Raw genomic sequence first — 20,039 nt, forward strand, 5'->3', positions numbered from 1 at the left:
CACTGACCTATCATGTGAGTATGTCTGTTCATGTGTTTGCAGATATACATATGCGTGCAAGCATGTGTACATATGTGGGCACGTCCATGTGTTAGTCCTTAGGAACCATTTATCTACTGAGGCAGGATTTCATGTCCTGGAGCTCACCCTGGGAACCTAACTCCATCTGCCTCCCCAGCTCTGGGATCATAAACATGCATCACTGTGCCTAGCCTTTTTACATTTTTAATTCATTTATCTTACATGTATGAATGTCTTGCTTGCCTGTATATAAGTGTATCACATGCATGCATCAGGTCCCTTGGGAGTATACTTATAGACTGTTGTGAGCCACCGTACAGTGCTGGGATTGAACCTGGTTCTCTATAAGAGTCACAAGTCTCGGGGCTGGAGAGATGGCTCAGCGGTTAAGAGCACTGACTGCTCTTCCAGAGGTCCTGAGTTCAAATCCCAGCAACCACATGGTGGCTCACAACCATCCGTAATGAGATTGGATGCCCTCTTCTGGTGTGTCCGAAGACAGCGACAGTGTACTAATAAAATAAATAAATAAATCTTTAAAAAAAAAAAAAAAAAAAAAGAGTCACAAGTCTCTGTGAGCAGCTTTTAAATTTGGGTTCTGGGAATCAGGCTCAGGTCCCTGTACCTTTTTTATGTACTGAGCCATCATCCCAGACCAACTCGTCACCTGTTTTTCTGCCTGCTCACCTGTGGTGAAGATCTATGAGGGCTGGGGCTGAAGAGATGACTCAGTGGTTAAGAGCACATAATGCTCTTGCAGAGGACCTCGGTTCGAATCTCATCACCCATATGGTAGCTCACAACCATCTATAACTCCAGTTCTGTGGGACCTAACAGGCATCCATTGGTACACATACATGTATGCATTTTAAAAGTTCACATGTAAAATAAATAAATCTTTTTTTTTAAATCTCTTGAGGGCAGGGGGTTATTAACTGTGTGCCAGTACTGGTGACAGGACAGTCCCTTTCAGGTGAGCACTGTTTATGTATTGAATAAAAAATAGCAAGTTGGCCACTGCCCTTACCAAAAAAGAGTGGCCTAGTCCAAAACTGCAAGGTCAGTATTGACTGAAGCACTCAGTACAGCAGAAAATACATCCTGACCTGCTCTGGGAGAGACATGAGCGTCCTGCCACCGGGTGGGTACGGCCAGCTCCATCTTACAGGTAACAAAACTTAGAGACACGCCCTCAAAGCAGTGTGGGACAGTGATGAGATTTACTCTCAGGGCCGATGGCCACTGTCATAGCCTGCCTTCCTGTTGCCACTGGGCACCAGAGTAGGCAGTATGCCACAATGGATCAGAAATCTCTTCCCTAGCAGGGGCAGTAAACGGCTAGCTACTCAGCACAGGAAGACACTGTATGGCATTGGGGTCACTCTTGAGTGGTGACTTCTGGGCAATTTATGTTTATTATTTATTTATTTAGTTTTTTTGAGACAGGGTTTCTCTGTGTAGTCCTGGCTGTCCTGGAATTGGCTCTGTAGACCAGGCTGGCCTCGAACTCAGAGATCTACCTGCCTCTGCCTCCTGAGTGCTGGGATTAAAGTCGTGCACTACCACCAGTGATGACCTGATGCTTCCTTACAATTTCCAAGGGTAACCTTCTGCTACTCTTACTTCATTTCCTTTTTAAGCTTAAATGACAGCTTTATTAAAAAGTTGTCAGGGGCTGGAGAGAGGTCTCGGTGGTCAAGAGCACCTCTTGATTTACCAGGGACCCGTAGTTTGGTTCGCAGCACACAATTCATTCAGGTGGTTCACAACTGTCTCTAACTCCAGCACCAGGAGATCTGCTGCCTGTGGCCTTCTCAGGCAGCTCAGTTCCCTTGCACATGCGTACACACTGACACAGATACCTAAAAATAATAAAAAATAAGTAGTAAAAACGTAATAAGTTGTCATGCGTGGTGGCACAGTCCTTTACACCCAGCATTTGAGAGGTGAGTCTCTCTGAGTTCAAGGCCAGCCTGGTCTAAGTAGTGAATTCCAGGCCATCTAGGAATACATGGAGAAACCCTCTCTCAAAAAAAGGAAGAAAGAAAGAAAGAAAGAAAGAAAGAAAGAAAGAAAGAAAGAAAGAAAGAAAGAAAGAAAGAGAGAGAAGGGAAGGAAGGAAGGAAGGAAGGAAGAAAGAAAAGAAAGAAAGATGGCCGTTTCAAAGAAAGCAAACTGCAGACTGCTGAGGCCTGTGGACACTATTTTACACTCTCTTTATAACCTACTTTCTTGGTGGGGCTTGGGGGTGGTGCCAGCAGCTTGGCCTTCCTCAGCAATAGTGTGGCCTTGGGCCAGCCCCCTTCCAGTCTAAGCCTTATTGTTCTATGAACAATGGGATGATAAATCCCACTTTTGAGATGATTGTGGACACAAATGATTCTTTTGAACAGAGCCTTTTGTTTCAGTGCCTTCTGGATCACAAGTAAAATATATGAGATTGCGAGGAAAAACAGTTCTGTTCTCCTGATGGACTTTGTGTGTGCGTGCATGCACATTCATGTATATATGCATGGACACATGTAGTGTGTGTACACATGTGTTTGCATATATGTGTTGATGTAAGTGTATGGTGTTCGTGTGTACATGCAGAGGACAAGTGACAACCTTGGATGACATTCCTATGAGTCGTCTACTTTTTTTTTTATGTGTATGAGTGTTTGCCCGCGTGTGTATGTGTTTGTACCATGTATGTCCCCTGTGACTGCTGCAGAAAAGGGGTGCCAGATCCCCCAGAAATGGAGTTACAGGTCATTGTGTATGGGTGCCACCATTCCATATGGGTACTGAGAGCCAAACCTGGATCATCTGATAGAGTGGTGGGTGCTCTTGACTGCTGAGGCATTTCTTTGGCTCCTAAGGTGTTTTTAGAGATTTTTAGACATTGTTTTTAGAGATTGTTTTTAGAGTCTTATTGCTTTAGAGCTCACTGAGAATCGCCTGTCCCACTCACTGCCCCATTACTGGGATTACAAGCATGTGCCAGTATACCCAACTTTTTTTTTTCATGGTTCTGGGTCCTTGTACATATAAGGTATGAACTTTACTGACCACATATCTCCCCAGGTCTAGCCTTCTTCATTAGTTCATTCAACAAGGCTTACGGGTGTGTCTAGTGTAGCTACTGTAAGTTTGAAGTGATAAGAAGGAACTCTTTCTTATCTGCAGTAACTGAGATGCAGTCAGAAAAGAATGCAGTGTTGCTGGCCACATGTAACTCAAGGGCGTGACCACAGTGCTTTGCCTGTGTTCATAGTTGAGGGGAATGCTAGCTGTCAGAAGGGGTTTCCTCATCTCCATTCATAGTTCCTGCTGTAGATCTTATTCAACATGTTGATCTGTGGAAATAAAGCATGCCCCTCCCTGGCGTCCGTGGGACAGGGAGGCCAGGAGTGGGCAGACATACTCAAGGACTATGGGCATGTATCAAGAGATATGTGTGGGCTGGTAGGGTTGGGGATGGTGCAGTGAAATTTTTCCTGCTCTGACTGGGGAAGCCGTTGAGGCTCACTGCTGCCCAGTGTTGTCAGGGATGACGGAAGCTCGGGTGGCAAGTGGATGGTATGTGGCCAGCCTGCATTCCAGAGGGGCTGTTGCTCTTCAGCTACACCTGAGGTCGTGTAGTCGTGTATGCATGAGGGCATGGTGAAGACAGGCGGTGGGAGATCTGTGTTGATGGGGGAAGTGATAAAATGGACTCCAGGGCCAACTTCCAGGGTTCAAATCCCAGCTTTGTCATTTCTCACAGGGCTACCCCAGCAGGCTGTTTCACCCCTCTGTGCTTCTGTTTTCTCATCTACAAAATAGGCCTATAACTGTTCCTTCTTACAGAGTACAGTAAAGACTAAGGTGATATTTCAGGCTCTAGCAGGAAAAAGTGTGTCCATGATGACTAATGTCAACCTACTCCGTCTTGTCCTGGGCCCCTCTGACCACTGGCTCCTAAGCACTGTCTCTCTGGGCTTCTAGAGATGAGTGCAGCTTATGCCTCAGGAGCTGTAACTGAGGAGTCAGGGACAGACACGTGATTGCAACCAGCTAGGCCAAGCATGGTGGTTATAACAGGCATAGAGCACTGAGCTTGGGTTGGGTTGGGAGAGAAGCTTCCTGGTAGAGGAGACACCACAGTTGAGCTTTAAAGAAGCACTGGGTATGGAGGATGCCCCATTCAGAGGATGCAACCTGATGCATTGCTGATGTGTGACCTTCCAGGCCTTGCCACGGGACCAGGGGAGGCCAAGCATGTCCTGCTGTGCTGCAGACACCAGCTAAAGAATGTAGACTTTGTCCTCTTGGTAAGGGTGTCACAGGAAGTCTTATTTGTTTGTTTGTTTAACTTGTTATTCTTGAGAAGTTGCAAAAATTGTACAAAGAGTCCACTTTACCCAGCTTCCCCTAACAGTGGCATCTTTTGTAGTTGATGTATATTATTAAAGCCAGAGAACTAGTCTTGGTACATTACAACACGACAGCTTATTCAGGTCTCACAACATAGTGTGTGTGTGTGTGTGTGTGTGTGTGTGTGTGTGTGTGTGCGCGCGCGCATGTGTGGTGTTCAACACATGTACGTTTGAGAGATTTTGAGAAGGGGAATGACATTGGTATATGTATTAAACAGATGTCCCTGGCCCCCAGAGTGGGAGCAAATTGTAGGAGTTCACTGGTACGAGATGATGTTGTCCCATGAGATGCGTGTGGTTGGAGAGAGGGGAGCCGTGGAGGTTCTCGCCAAACATCAAGAGATGTTTAAGAGGTTAAAGGTGGCAGGAACCGGGGTCTATCGATACCAGATGACAGTCAGAGCTCTGGCGAGGGCAGTGGACAAGAATGGAGGAGGGGAGGGGAGGAGATGCTACGTTCAGTTTGGAATGTGTTTAGTGGGAAGAAGCCAAGTCCAACTGGGATGGACATGGAAGATTTTGTTGACATAGAAGTGTAGGGTGTTGTTGTTGTTCTTCTTCTTTTGGGTTTTGGTTTTGGGTTTTGCTGTGGAGCCTTGGCTATCCTGGAACTTGCTCTATAGACCAGGCTGGCCTCAAACAGAAGTGGGCCTTTTTTAACATGTATTTTATGAGTATGAGCGCTTTACTTGCGTGTAGCTCTGTTCACTATATGAGTGCAGTGCCCTCAAAGGCCAGAGGAGGGCATCAGAGCACCTGGAGCTGGAATTTCAGATAGACAGGACCAAGAAGGGGCTGGGAACTGAAACCTGGTCGGCTGGAAGAACCGCCAGTGCCCTTATCTTCTGGGCTATTGCTTTACCCCCTCAGGTATGGGTCTGGGTGTGGGTAGTGGGTTCTAGTTACAGGGCCCACAATGTAGAGGTCGTAGATAGGCCTGGGCAGCAGACATCCAGGGGCTACTACCCAGAAGGTGAAGCTGAAAATCTTTACTGCTGAGGAGGGGTACACTTGGCAGGATGGTGGATTCTTAAGTCACCAGCATGACTCATGAGATCATGAAATGCAGGAGCTGTCTGGGGACTGCACAGAAAACAGGAGCACTGTCCCTTCCATGGAGTCTCGGGGATATTGGCCTTGAGCCCCGGGCAAAGAAAAGCCCAGCAACAGAGACAGCAGAAGGATCCTAGAGGTGGGAGGATACCGCAGATGCAGCCCAGAGGCCAGGAAGAGGCAAGTTAAACAAAAGACAAAACAAACCTGCTACCTCAGCAGCATGGCGGTCCCTGGTTAGGAAGGCACTTGGCTAAAGATGTGAAGTGGAATTAGGTGAGAGCTGGTTGCTGCGTTAGGGTACTGAGTGAGTCAGGGTGGTGATGGATGGGATGGATCCTCCAGCTCGGTCTGCTTACTTAACAGAAAAGGTGACAATCATGTGCATAGGCTCCAGGGCCAGGCTGCCAGGGCTGGCGTTTCATATACCAACTGTGTCACTGTGGATGGGCCAGTTAGCTTTTCTGTACCTCTGATGTCCTCTGCAGAGTGGGGACTGCTAACAGTATCTGCCTTAGAAAGATGTTGTGGAGCTTTAGGGGAGCGAGGTGCCCAGGACAGCCTTGGCCCCATGGGAGCACTCAGGTGGGAGCACTACACAGGTGGGAGCACTACACAGGTGGGAGCACTACACAGGTGGGAGCACTACACAGATGGGAGTACTACTGTGAGTGTCATCTCTTTGGGTGCAGGTCTTCTTTTATTTATTCATCTGTAAAATAGCTGGGTGAACGAGCTGGTCATTCATTCATTTTACCACTATTACTCTGTGCCGGGACCATGAGATCTTCAAGAGGCCAGCACAGTGCCTCCTGGACTAGTGAACTGTGTCATGGTAATTAATCTCTTCTTCATTCTTACCTCCTCCCCGCCCACCCCCATCTCAGTGCTGGGATCAGAACCCAGAACCCTGACTTTGAACACTGGAGCTCTCAGGCTCCTGGTTCCCTCCTGCCTCACTAAGTCTGTCCCAAGTCAGTCATGTATTACTTTGTATTTCAGATTTTGTCTGTGGGGGAGAAAAAAAAATCCAATCCCTGCTATCTAGCTGATCCAGTTTCTAGAGAAAATGAGATATGGAGTATATTCTTTCAAATGCCTCCTCTGCATGTGGGTGCTGGGAATCGAACCTGGGCCCTCTGGAAGAACAGCCAGTGCCTTCAATTTCTGAGCCATCTCTTCAGCCCTCAGTCCTATGCTTGTTTTGTGTTGTTGTTGTTGTTGCTGGTGGTTTTGTGTGTTCAATGAGATAAGATCTCAAGTTGTAGTTCAGCCTAGAATCAGGCTCACTGTACAGTAGTTGTAGTAGTTGAGTCTGGCCTTAAACTCCTGGTCCTCCTGCCTCTTCTTCCAGAGCTGGGATTATAGGCATGTGCCACAACACCTGGCATAGGATATATACTATATATACATTATAATATATATTATTATTATTGTATGTGTATGATGTGTGTATGAGTGTGTATAAACACAGGATGCATGTACCACAGTTGTGTGTGGTTTTTGTTTTTCGAGACAGGGTTTCTCTGTGTAGCCCTGGCTGTCCTGCAACTCACTCTGTAGACCAGGCTGGCCTCGAACTCAGAAATCCGCCTGCCTCTGCTTCCTAAGTACTGGGATTAAAGGTGTGCGCCACCACCACCCAGCCTATGGCTGCAAATCTTATGAACCATTTGAACATCATGTCTTTATCTCTCAAATATTGGCTCGTCATTCATGACTTGGCCCATGATGCTAGGAGAACTCAAGAGCAGGTGGTCGACCAGAAGGCTCCTGCCCAATGTTGACAGTCTTCTCCCATTTACCCTTCAAGTTCAGCCAGCTACGGTGGTGGACACCTATAATCTCAGCACTTGGGTAGCAGAGGTAGGAGGATCACACAAAGCCAGAGGCTGGTCTAGTCTACGTAACAAGTGTTATTGCTAGTCAGAGCTCCATAGTAAGCTCATCCTAAAAAGAAATAGATAAATAAACCCAAAACAAACAACCAAACTAAAGGCTCAGTTCAAACCCTCCTCCCCAGAGCCAGGAGCTGTCACTTCAAGTGTTAGCCTAGTCTACCCACTGCACGGCTTCAGGTGCAGCTTGAGTACTGTCTGACCATGTCTCTAACTCGGTTGTGAGGCCAGCTGGGGTACAGAAATGCCAGCTTTCTCATTTTATATAGCCATTGTTGAGCTGAACATACAGCAGAGGGATTCTGCTATTGATGAAGTGCTTGCCACAAAGCAGACTCTAAAACTTAGGATTTCCCGGGTACTGTTTCTGTTGGTGATACCTGCTTCCTGAGTCTAGAGGAGGTAAGAGATTTCACGTGGCCAGTCAATAGAAGAGGGCAAAGAGGCAGGTAACTCCGGGCTATGGAGATTACGCCTATCTCTGAAGCAGGACTTCTTTATCTCTTGGCTTCTGATTGAGACACCTTGGAATTGTTGCTTGAGGTGACTGGCTGCTGTGTTTGCGATTGAGTCAGCTGGTCAGGACTGAGGACCAATATGGAAGTGTTTCTGCCTGCTGGGGGTTTCCTGGAAGCCATGGACATCAGGGAGGTTGGTCAGACTGCCCTCCAACTCATCCTCCTGCCTCAGCCTCTGAGATTACTACAGGCATGCAGCACTACACCTGGGTCAGTGTAGGGAACATCAAACACAGGGTCAGATAGGATCAAATGTGTGACTTTGAAAGACCCTCCCCAGGGTGTACTTGGGAACGCTGAGGGACAATGAGAAATCTTGCCCAGTGTCTGGGGACAGTACCGGCTAGGGGGTAAGGAGGGGCAGAGGCCAGGTGGTGGATGAGGTCCAATCACTGGGGTCTCAGCAGATATGGATCATTACCATGTCATGTAGTGCCTGTTCTCCGACCACAGAGGTTTCTGCCTTCCACAGCTTCCCCTGCACAGTACTGGGCCCCATTTCGTGGTAACTGGTATGGCCTTGTTGTCCCTGCCCAATTGTACTTCTGGGTCAAGCCTGACCCTGACCCATTGAAGCTACCCTGCTCCCAGCCAACACTAGATGAGTGAGCAGTGGGAGAGCTGTTTCAAGGCCTGGGAGATTGGTGCCGGGAGAGGGTGGAAGCCTTTGCAGGGAGGCCAGGAATGATTCTGGTGGTTCGGGTGTAGGGAACTGGGAGAGTGGGCTGCAGGGTTGTATGACAAGGGGCAGAGTGGTCTGCAGGAATGAGGGGCTCACTCTGTAGACAGAGAAGCCAGAGCTATCATGGCTGGGCTCCCGCCTCAGCACTGAATTACAGTCAGGAGTCTGACCCAAGAACCACGTGTCGGGCGTCTTGCAAGGGGGAGGGTCAGTATGGTATCATGCATTTTCTTGTGATGTTTGGACTATTATTGACAGAACTCTGCATCTGTCACCTCCCAAACCGTCATGATAGCCAGTGTGACAGGATCTGCCATTCCCCATTCCCCGCTTGAGACACTGAGACCCAAAGTCAGAGTAAGAGAGAATGTAGGGCTTACCCCCATGTCTGAGGCTACAGTTCCTGACGTCAAACACAGTGCAGTGCCCCAGAAATACATTCATTGGTTTCTCCACACATATGGAGGGCTCCCTGGGGTAACAGTTATGTCCCCATCAGCTTAGACATCTCCAGACCTGCCACACTGTTGAAGACGTAGCTTCAGGTGTGCCGTGGAGAGAAGAAAGCAGACATTCCCCTCCCCCCAGGGCCTTCCCGGGCTGAGCTCCACACCCTGGCCCAGGCCCAGGCAAGAGGTACTCACAGCAATCTTACCTTGCCTGGCATTTTTCCTAGGCAGCTGCCAGGGCTCATAGTGGCCCAAGGGGGCTACTAGCGGAAGAAAGCATACAGTGCTTAGCCACCCACCAGCTATGACCCCAGCTGAGGTTCCCCTTGTGTGTGAGGGTGAGTGGGCTCTGGCTCTTGCTGCGGAGTGAGCAGGAGCCTGGTGAAGATTAGCGTGGGACCTGTGGCCGGTGCCTCTCATATACACAGTCACCAGGTATTGCTTGCACTTGCTGTGTTCCTTCTTGGTGGTCCTATGTTCCTGGTCCCTGGTAGCACAGACAACTGAGTTTAATGGTAAAGCAAGGTTTTTCCTTTGAGCTTGAGATGTTCCAGGCACTGCTCACGCCCAGGCATGTGTGGTGAAGGGCAGGTGGCCCATGCATACATAGCCCTTGCCCTCTAAGTTCACTACACAAACGAGTCCAGTGGGTCACAGGTCTGCAAGGTGGCAGCATAGTCCCTGAGATGGCCTGTCACTCTAAAGACCCCTTTAAACCTTTACCTTGGAATGATCGGGAGGGAGAGAACCCTTCTGACAGCCACAGGGTAGGGTGGGGTTAGCAGCTACTCTCCCAGCCCTGTCACCCCCACGCACACATGCTGTCTGATTGATGGACTTATGCTCTCCCCGCAGACACTGATGGAGAGGCAGAAACGGAAGGCGGACATCGAGAAGGGGCTGCAGTTTATTCAGTAAGTCGGCAGTGGGCAGGTGGGTCTGGGTTTCCTTTTCCTCCTGGCTGAGTCCTGCTCAGTGTACACGGGACTCGGAGAGGTGGGATGAGCTGGGAAAGGGGCCGATAAGGCAGAGGCCATGATGCCACAAGTACGTGCGCCTGTGCTGCCTGGCCCTGGCTGCCCTGGATCTGGTCCAGTATCATTCTTCCCTCGCCCTTTCCATCTTGTGCTCCACCGAGCATCAGTTTTCCTCTCCATGAGGAACCAGGAGACAAGCCCCGCCCTTCTCCCAGGCTGACACAGTGCAAGCTCTCCTGAGCCAATGCTCTCTTCCATTGGGAGCTGTAGTTTTACCCACAGGAGAGAATGTGTGGCCATTGGCCCTGAGTGACTTGCTAGTGTCTGGTTGAGGGGTTGGCTGCTGTCAGTGGCCCTGGTACTGGCTAAATGAGCCTTTGTGTTAGCTCAGGAGAAGGGCAAAGCCTCCCAGACTGAGGACACCCGAGGCGGACACTGTGTGACTTGTCCTGTGGGCCAAAGGTAGAAATTTGGTTTGATGAGGTCGTAGTTCCAGAATAGGTGTTAATTTCCTAGCAGCAGTCCTGCTCCATACAAGTCACCCTTGACTTTGCCTTGGCCAGTCCGACTGTGTCCTCTTGTCCTTTCCCAGTGCTGGGGGCCTCCTAGACCCTGCCATGGCTCCCCTGCCACTGTAATTTAGATCCCTGGAGTCTGGCTTTCCTTAGAAGAGGGCTGAGCCGGGCGGTGGTGGCGCATGTTTTTAATCCCAGCACTTGGGAGGCAGAGGCAGGCGGATTTCTGAGTTCAAGGCCAGCCTGGTCTACAGAGTGAGTTCCAGGACAGCCAGAGCTACACAGAGAAACCCTGTCTTGAAAAACCAAAAAAAAAAAAAAAAAAAAAAGAAGAGGGCTGAGCCGAAGGCTGAGGGCAGCTGCTGGTTGGAGCTGCTGTTGGGCTGTTCAGTATCTGCCTCTGGGAGAGTCTGGGGGAAAACGGAAGTCCTTCCATCAGAACCACGTGACTCCATGTAGTCTGCTCACCTCTTCCCTCAGTCACAGGTGCCTGAGGCCTGCTCCTGCATCACCTCAGGCCTGAAGTGCCAGCCTCAGGGCTCCACATGGGACCAACCCATGGGCTCACCCTGTCATGTGTCTCTTTTCCCACTAGGTCAACACTACCCCTAAAGCAAGAAGAGTATGAGGTGAGTGCCGCCATGGTGGGTGGACACGGTGAGGGCCACTGTGTTCAGGGTAGAGGGCTGTAACCAAGCCAGGCTGGATGGAGACCTGCTCAGTCCCTTCATACCTTCCTTGCGCAGGCTTTCCTGCTCAAGCTTGTGCAGAACCTGTTTGCTGAGGGCAACGATCTGTTCCGGGAGAAGGACTACAAGCAGGCTTTGGTGCAGTACATGGAAGGGCTGAATGTGGCTGACTACGCCGCCTCTGACCAGGTGGCTTTACCCCGGGAGCTGCTGTGCAAGTTACATGTCAACAGGGCAGCCTGCTACTTCACCATGGTGCGTCTGCCCCTCCCCTCCCCTGCCCTACGAGCTCCTAGCCTAGGCCCCACTCCTCACCTCTTCTTAGCAATCGCCTTGTTTTAAAAGACAATGTCACATTATGTAGCCCCAGCTAGCCTGGAATTTTGTATGTAGACCAGGAATTTTGTGTATACAACTCAAAGGGTATACTCACATACACTTGCCTTTACCTCCTATGTGCTGGGATTAAAGGCATGCTCTACCACACTTGGTTTAAGTTTTTTTTAAATATTAATTTTTATTTTATGTGTACTGATGTTTTACCTGCATGTATATCTGTTTACCATGTACGTGCTTGGCGTTTATGGAGGTAGCTCTGTCAGTAAAGTACTTGTCTTTATTGCTTTGTAAGCACAAGAGATCTGAGTTTGAAGTTTGATTCTGAGAATACATAGTCATACACATACACACATATATACATGCATTGCACTCACATATACATACATATGTGTGTATATATATATATATATATATATATGTATACATATACTTACATATTTATACACACATATACACACACATATACTCACTGCCTCACACCCTTCCGTGTGTGTGTGTATCTCATCTATTGGAGTTCATTGCCTAGCCAGTTCTTGTTTTGTTTTGTTTTGTTTTGTTGTTTCATTTTTTTAGACAGCGTTTCTCTGTATAGCCCTGACTGTTCTGGAACTCACTCAGTAGACTAGGCTAGCCTCAGAGATCCACCGGCCTCTGCCTCTTATATGCTGGAACTAAAGGCGTGCGCCACCACCTGGCTTGTCTTCTCAGTTTATCCAGTCAGTGAAATCAGGTCCAACGAGAGATCGTGCTTCAAAAAATAAGACGGACTCCTTTGGCTCCTACACAAACATCCCCGGGTGCACATACCTACAGACATATCCATAACCACAGCAGCAACAAGAACAACAACCACCTCAGAAAACACACTAGCCATCGCCCCACCCCAGATGAACTGAGTTAGAGTTTGAGGGTGAGCCTCTTCCCGATGGCATCTCTGTGAGGTGCTTCTGTCACTCTTAGCCCATGATGTTCTGAGTCTAGGGCAGATAAGTTAACAGATGTGTCCCTAGGCAGGCTCACTGTCATAGAGTCTGAGGGTCTCCCCACAGTGTCCTGCCATATCTGTCACAGCTCACCATCCTTACACCATGTGTTAGAGGTTTACTGCTGTGAACAGACACTATGACCAAGGCAACTCTTATAAAGGAAAACAGTTAATTGAGACTGGCTTACAGTTTTAGAAGTTCAGTTTGTTATCATCATAGCAGGAAGCATGGCAGTGTGTAGGCAGACATGGTGCTGGAGAGGCCGAGAGTTGTGTAGGCAGACATGGTGCTGGAGAGGCCGAGAGTTCTACATCATGAACTGCAGGCAGCAGAATGGACCATGTGCCACACTGGGCATAGCTTGAGCCTAGGAGACCTCAAAGCCATCTTCACAGTGACACACTTCCTCCAACAAGGCTGCACTTCCTAATAGTGCCACTCCCTATGGCCAAACATTCAAACACATGAGTCTGTGGGGGCCATACCTATTCAAACCACCACACACCATCAGAGTCAATGCTGTCCTTTCTCCCTGAGCTCTGTCTTGAAGCTCTTCAGCTTGGTCTCCGAACCCAGCCCCCTTGCTGTTCCTCTGCAGGGAAGTGAGGCTGCTTTTCATCCCAGGGGTCAAAGGTGCTGACCATTGGGCTGCCTGGTTATCTCCTGCAGGGCCTGTATGAGAAAGCACTGGAGGACAGTGAGAAGGCCTTGGGCCTGGATGGCGAGAGTATCCGGGCATTGTTCCGAAAGGCGCGCGCCCTCAACGAGCTGGGCCGCCACAAAGAGGCCTATGAATGCAGCAGCCGGTGCTCCCTCGCTCTTCCCCACGTGAGTGCTGTCTCCCAAGCATCTGTACTGACCCTCCCATGGGCCACACAACTGCATCCTTCTGTGCCTTGACTTCCTCCTCTGCCGTAGGAGGCTTGGGATACTGATGTGATGCTGGCAGACAGCCAGGGCGACATAAAGAAACCTTGTCAGCATTTAAAACACAAAAGTACATAGTTTGATCCTAGCACTACTAGAAAATAAACAGACAACACAGCCTGGTTCTGTGGGCTGTACCTATAATCAATCCCAGGAGCTCAAGGCCGGCTGAAGCAACACAGGGAGTTCCCCATCTTAGAGATAGTATGGAAAAAGATTAAAAATAAATCTATTCCTTTGCCTCCCCCGAAATAAAGGGAAAAACAAAACAGCCTTGTGGTTCCCAGCATGTGACTTAGAAAGCCAGTGGCAGCTCCCAGGGCCACACAAGATGTCCAGGAGCACTGGACAGCCTAGCCCACCAGGTGTATCTAAGCCCGTGTCCTGCCCTTTACAGGATGAAAATGTCACTCAGCTGGGTCAGGAGCTGGCTCAGAAGCTTGGACTGCGGGTGCGGAAGGCCTATAAGAGACCCCAGGTAGGTGGGATTTGGGGTAGACATAAAGAAGAGGTGTAAAGGGAGGGACTAGGCACTGTAGGGACCCTGAGTAAGGTAGCCAGAGCCTGGTAAGGACAGAGGGAGTGACAGCAGGTGACCTTCCTCCCTGTTGGCTGAAAGCCCTGGAATGAGCAGCAGGACCTTGGGGAAGAGGAAAGAACAGCCAACGCTCCCAGCTTACTGCAGACACCAGCTGTAAAAACAGCCCCTCCACTGCCCTAGCCGACTCTAACCAGGCTGGAGATGGCCCACATTGACACTGGTGTCCTTCAGTTTTGTGTTCTCAAATGCCCCCTCCTTGTGCCCGTCTGAATGTTCGTGTCTGCTGGACTCCTTCAAGTCCACATACTGTCATCTGCCGTGTGTCTGGAAACTGCGTGACGCAGGACATATGGCTTGAGTTTCTCTGGCCTGACCTTAAACACATTAGTGCGTGCTTCCACCTGTTTCCGCATCTGGAAGGCAGATAATTACGCCTACCTCAGGAGGCTCATGGAAAGACTGAAACGAGAGAGAACGTATGAGATGGTGCCTGACACATCACAGGAATGTGTATGCTTAGATCCTCTTTCCAGGTCACCCTTGGAAGATGAAAAAAAAAAAAAATCAGTGTAACCCTGGAAGGCAGAGCCAGTGGCAGCATAGTCCTTGGGGGAGGGACCACAGCTGGTGTCAGGGTCTCTGTGCGGTCCTGACTGATGGAATGCTTTGCTTGTTTCCACAATCTTAATCTCTGCCCGATTCTCCCTAATTTCTGGCAGGAATTGGAAACATTTTCTCTGCTTAGTAATGGCGCTCCGGCTGGCTTAACAGATCAGGTAGGAAGGGGTCTGAGACCCCCAAATGTTTCCCCAACTTCATACCAGCCTGTCTTCTTCATCCATTTCCAAGAGCTCTGGGTTCACCTATTGGGGTTACCCCAAGCAGTAGACCATAGACATTCCTGTGTCTGGCACAAGGCCCCCAGCCCCTAGCATACTTCACCAGCCCCTATTCCTTGCTGGTACATCTGACCACATCCACAAATGTCAGGACTGGTCACAGTTATGTGGGGTTTGTGAGAAGGCCAAGCGGAGTGGAGAAGATAAGGCCAGGCCTGCCTCGGTACAGGAAATATCTGAGAATTCATGAGCAAGCACCAGGTAGTATCTGGGCCTGCTCCTGGTGTCCTGTGGCACATACAAGAGATGGCACAGTGTAGATACACAGTCACACATGAGCTTCAGCTGCTTCGTTCCCCACAGGCTTCTCCAGCACAGGACTCATTTTTCTGGCCAGTTGGTCACTCTGCATGTGTGCCTAGAACTGGGTGGCCTGGGCTGTGCTCACAAGCAGCTCTCAGCATTTACAAGGCACAGTCCCCTGGAGCTTAGGATGCAAAACAAGGAAGGCTATGACCTCATGGAACAGAGCCCAAGGCAGCCTTGTTGGGAAGCAGCCTCACCCAGCGCGGGGATAGCTTTAGCCAGGTAGAGAAGGAACAGGATTCACAAACCATGGAGCTGAAGCCCGTAGTCAGGAGAGGAAGAGACATTCCTGAGACCACTGGTATAGTGATCTCCTCCTCAGGGTTCTGGACAGGGAGCTCTGTAGCTGCATGTGTTGAGGGTCAAATCCTGAGAGCACACTTTCGTGGCCTTTTATTGCTGAGTGAATGTTACTAGTAGAGTTCTGAGCAAGAGGACTGGGAGAGAAACCTGGACAGGAAGGGCGGCTGGAGGGCTGGAAGCCAGTTGTTCTGCAGGGCCTAGGCAGCGCTGTCCTTAGAAGCATTCATTGGGGCCTCCTTTGTCTCCTCTCCCCACCCCGACACCCCAGGCTGGTGTAGCCCTGGATCTCCTGGCTCAATCCAGTCTGTAGATCAGAACTCAGAGATTGACCTGCCTCTGCCTCCCAAGTGCTGGGATTAAAGACGTGTGCCACCACCGCTCGGACTCCCTCACCTCCTTTCCGTGTACGCTGTGTATAAAAGCTGCTCCGTGAACAGCATGGTGGCCTTGGTCTATGCAATTTATCTGTGATGATATACAGACACCCTGGGGGATGGACAAGCACTTCACGTGTTCACGTGTTCACCGTGTTCACCGTGTTCACCGTGCCGTCTGTGGACAGGCTCAGGGGTGGAGCTGGAAGAGCTCGCAGCTCCAAGGAATGGTCAGAACAGACAGGGTCAGGGCAGGCATTAGACAGCCCTTCTCTGACCCAAAGGGTTGCACTCTTGACCAGTATCTGGGCTGTGGAACATCTCCCAGAGTGCTGGCTGAGCAAGGTAGGTGAGGCAGGGTCTGGATGGGGTACTGCAATTGTTGCTACTGCTACCCTTAGAGCGGGTGGCTAACAGTGAGTGTCTGGAAGGACACAGGGCATTTCTGGGCCTCGTAAGGATCAAGCATCAGGGAAAAGAGGGAGCATTGCTGTTCAGGGTAGAGGAGTGACCGTCCCTTGCGGCTGAAACAAGGCAGAGGAGTTCACTGGGGATAAAGAAGGGAGGCTGGTAAACTAACTCTGCAGGCCAGCCTCCCTGCAGCACGGTATACACATGGTTAGAACAGAGTGTGCCAGGCAGTCCTCTGAGGTGCCGTGTCTCCGTGACAGTTCCAGGCAGCGTGGCTTTGTATCCTTACTTTACAAACAAGGAAACAAGTCCAGATAGGGTGCCGACTTGGCCAGATCAGAGAGCAGGCTCCAGCATTTCCCCGATCCCAGACAGACCTCTGGCCCTGGTACTCTGCAACTGAAGAGTATGGGCTCTCTGGAACCCCCTTGAGGAGGAACTATGCCTGTGCTCTACGGCATGGCTGACTCCAGGCCGGGATTCTGCCTGACCTGTGAAGTCTGTCTTTGTGATGGGGATTTGGTCTCACGGAGGATGACATTCTCCTTGGAGGGAGCCGAGCCTCCTGTGAGGCTGAGGCTGAGTCTGGGGGAGGGTACACATTCCTATTTGAATTAGAAACCATCTGTGATGTGGAAGGCTTGGTAAAATCCTTGTCACAACCTTTAATCCCAGCAATTGGGAGGCAGAGGCAGGTGGATCTCTGAGTTCAAGGCTAGCCTCATTTATATAGTGAATTTCAGGGCACACAGGGCTTTTGAGACTCTGTCTTAAAAACAAAACCCAAAATAGCCCAAAACCCTTGCCTCAGGGCATGGATGAGAATCTACCCTATTCTAGGTACCTGGAAACAGAGACTCAGAGGTGTACCCCTTGCCTGGGACCATTGCTCCCCTGAAGTGTACCTCCTAAGCTAGTTTACCCCACGCCTCTCCCAGCCCACACCTGCTCAGACCTTGGCTTGAAAAGCTAGCCCACTTGTGATAGGCAACGGTTCCTCAGTGAGTGGCCCTCGGCTTAGCCCTGTGGAAACGTACCAGGCCCTGAGGCTCTTCCACCTCTTTCCTCTCACAGGGAACCTCTTTCCTCTCCTCACAGGGAACCTCTTTCCTCTCCTCACAGGGAACCTCTTTCCTCTCACAGGGAACCTCTTTCCTCTCACAGGGAACCTGTAACGGATTGGGATCTGTAGATGACATCGAAACAGGTATGTGTCAGCTGTGTAGACACCCAAGGGGACACCCAAGGGGACACCCAAGGGGCTTCCCTGAGGCAGGACAGGAACCAGCATGGCTTACTCCTCAGCCTCTCCCTGTCCTTCATTCATGCCTGCCCCTGTTGGACACCTCATGTTAGAGCCCTCACTTCCTCCTTCCTTTTCTCTGTTCGTGGGCTTCCGGTTATATGTAATAAGTGCTTGAAGAAAGCATTGCTAGCCCCAGAGAAAAGTGACATTGGTGGATATTTGAGCAGAGCCAAGGCAATCAGAAACCCCCCACAGCTCCAGGCTGTCTTTCCTCCTCGACTACCTCTGAGCCATTGCCACTGGGTCACGGAATAGGGAAACCAGGTCCCTGTGGAACAAGGGAAGAAGGGTAGATGTTAGCTTAGTGACTGGGCACCACCCACCACACAGGGCCCTTGCAGCTACTGAGCTCACTCCCTCCACAGACTGTTACGTGGATCTCCGAGGCTCTCCAGCCCTGCTCCCCTCCACTCCCACGATGCCCCTGTTCCCTCATGTTCTGGACCTACTGGCCCCCCTGGATGGCAGCAGCAGGACACTCCCCAGCACTGAGGGCCTTGATGACTTCTCAGATGGGGATGTGTTTGGTCCAGAGCTGGACACCCTCCTGGACTCTCTGGTGAGCCATGCTCCTGACTTCCTGTTCTGTCCCTTACAGCCTCTCACTTAGGACCCCACAGTCCCATGAAGAGGCAAGGGAAGGGCCCCATCTTCGTATCTCGGTTGGGGAAATAGAGGGCCTTGGGAGGGTCTTGCCAGAGTCTACAGAACAGATCCCAGGAGAGACCAAGCAGAGCCCCAGTTCCTCCTCACAAGCAGTTACTGTCAAGCTATGGAGGAATAAGTAGTTCCTGGAATCCCACACCCACACGGGATTGGATGGTTATATTCTCGTCTGACCCCTGGCTCTGTCCCCACTTTGCAGTCTCTGGTCCAGGGTGGCCTGCCTGGCAGTGGTATGCCTAGTGAGCTGCCTCAGCTGATCCCCGTGTTTCCTGGTGGGACCCCACTCTTGCCACCTGTGGTGGGTGGCTCCATCCCCGTGTCCAGCCCACTGCCTCCTGCCTCCTTTGGCCTTGTCATGGACCCCTCCAGGAAGCTGGCTGCTTCTGTGCTGGATGCCCTTGACTCTCCAGGGCCCACGCTGGACCCCCTGGATCTGTTACCATACTCTGAGGCTCGGCTGGATGCCCTTGACAGCTTTGGGTCAGCCCGAGGCTCCCTGGACAAGCCAGACTCCTTCCTAGGTGAGACCTTGATGGCCACTTTCTCCCTCTTCTCCCTTGATTCATCTCTGCAGCTCTGCACCTCCACGGCACATGCCCACATTCCCATCACAGCCCAGGGCAGTACGTATTGTCTTATCTCTGCTGTGCTCGGCACTACTGGAGCTTGAGCCTTGGGCTGGGTGTCTCACTTTAGATCAAACAGTAGAGCTGTTAATGATTCCATCTGGTGCTCTGCCAGGCCCTCCAGAGCCCTGGACCTCCAGACTCAGGTCCCATGGAGATTACGCGGATGCAGGGTCATGAGCTCCGTTAGCCCTTCTCTGGGCTGGGAGCCGGGGACATAGGCAGATGACCACACCTTGATAGGGTTGGCTTTTAGAGGTCAGAGATAGATTAGAGCACTCAAGACTGAGGGACCTGTGCAATGGCGTGGGTGGAAAGGAGCCAGGGTTTCCTTCTGGAGGACCTGATGGCTCAGAGGCACACGATCAGTGAGGATCTGGGTCTGGCTGATAGCTAGAGCGGGAGATCCCAGGCGTGTGTGGGTGAACCATGGTCTCACTGAGCCAACCTTTCTCCCATAGGCAACAGGAAGCCTCAGAAGGCTTAATAAGCAAGGGTAGGCATGTTGGAGCCTCTTTGCTCCAGGGCTGTGACCGTGAAAATAGGAGGGTGAGCCTGTAGCACTTCTCCGAGGTAGAAATTACAGGGGCATCCCAGAAAGACCCCTCATGCCCGCTGTGCTAGGGGGCATAACTCACGCTTCTTCTTTCCTAGAAGAGACCAGCTCACAGGACCACCGACCCCCGAGCAGTACTCAGAAGCCAGCCCCCTCGGTGAGTGACTCATCCTATGAGCCCCAGATTGGGGGTGAGCTGAGCTCTCTGCATGGGTGAGATGCTACATTCCTCAAGAGGGGCACCTTCAGAATGGCCTTTATGCTGGAGAACACATTTAGGGTACTCCTTATCTCTTATGGTAGAAGAAGGCTCAGCAGCCATAAGCGGTATCAAGTCTTTGATCTCCAGGCTCAGGTTGTTCTGGGTTCAAAAGAGCAATGGACCAACTTCAGTAAGCAGTGTATAGGCCAACTTCAGCTAGATACTAGCTGTCTGGGCCTTAGAAAATCATTGGCTCTCCCTGGGTCTTTTCTCCTGTCTGATGATGTCTGGGACACTTCCAGGAGAGCAGTAGGCCCTTAAGCAGGCCCACTGTGATTTCTCTACTTTAATTCAAGGAAACATTCTGGAGCCAAGATGGCTTCTACTCATTGTCC

The 20,039-nt window shown here is 50.6% G+C and overlaps 1 protein-coding gene across 7 annotated transcripts in view; it reads left to right on the forward strand.

The window, feature by feature from the left end:
• Zc3h7b (zinc finger CCCH-type containing 7B) overlaps positions 1-20,039 on the forward strand; it is a 44,504-nt gene that overhangs the window by 8,799 nt on the left and 15,666 nt on the right. For 2 of the 7 annotated variants that reach the window (XM_028789921.1, XM_028789919.1), the window contains exons 2-11: positions 9,877-9,935; positions 11,109-11,142; positions 11,260-11,457; positions 13,197-13,355; positions 13,852-13,932; positions 14,715-14,771; positions 17,453-17,495; positions 17,960-18,153; positions 18,460-18,781; positions 19,541-19,599. In XM_028789921.1, the coding sequence (XP_028645754.1) occupies positions 9,883-9,935; positions 11,109-11,142; positions 11,260-11,457; positions 13,197-13,355; positions 13,852-13,932; positions 14,715-14,771; positions 17,453-17,495; positions 17,960-18,153; positions 18,460-18,781; positions 19,541-19,599 (1,200 nt within the window). In that variant the 5' untranslated portion in view covers positions 9,877-9,882. Of the gene's footprint in view, positions 1-9,861; positions 9,936-11,108; positions 11,143-11,259; positions 11,458-13,196; positions 13,356-13,851; positions 13,933-14,714; positions 14,772-17,410; positions 17,496-17,959; positions 18,154-18,459; positions 18,782-19,540; positions 19,600-20,039 lie in introns of those variants that run through there. The other 5 variants (XM_028789914.1, XM_028789918.1, XM_028789916.1 and 2 more) reach the window with 4 other exon arrangements.

This window comes from Grammomys surdaster, unplaced genomic scaffold (assembly GCF_004785775.1).
Source record: "Grammomys surdaster isolate TR1022 unplaced genomic scaffold, NIH_TR_1.0 125852, whole genome shotgun sequence".
NCBI lineage: Eukaryota > Metazoa > Chordata > Mammalia > Rodentia > Muridae > Grammomys > Grammomys surdaster.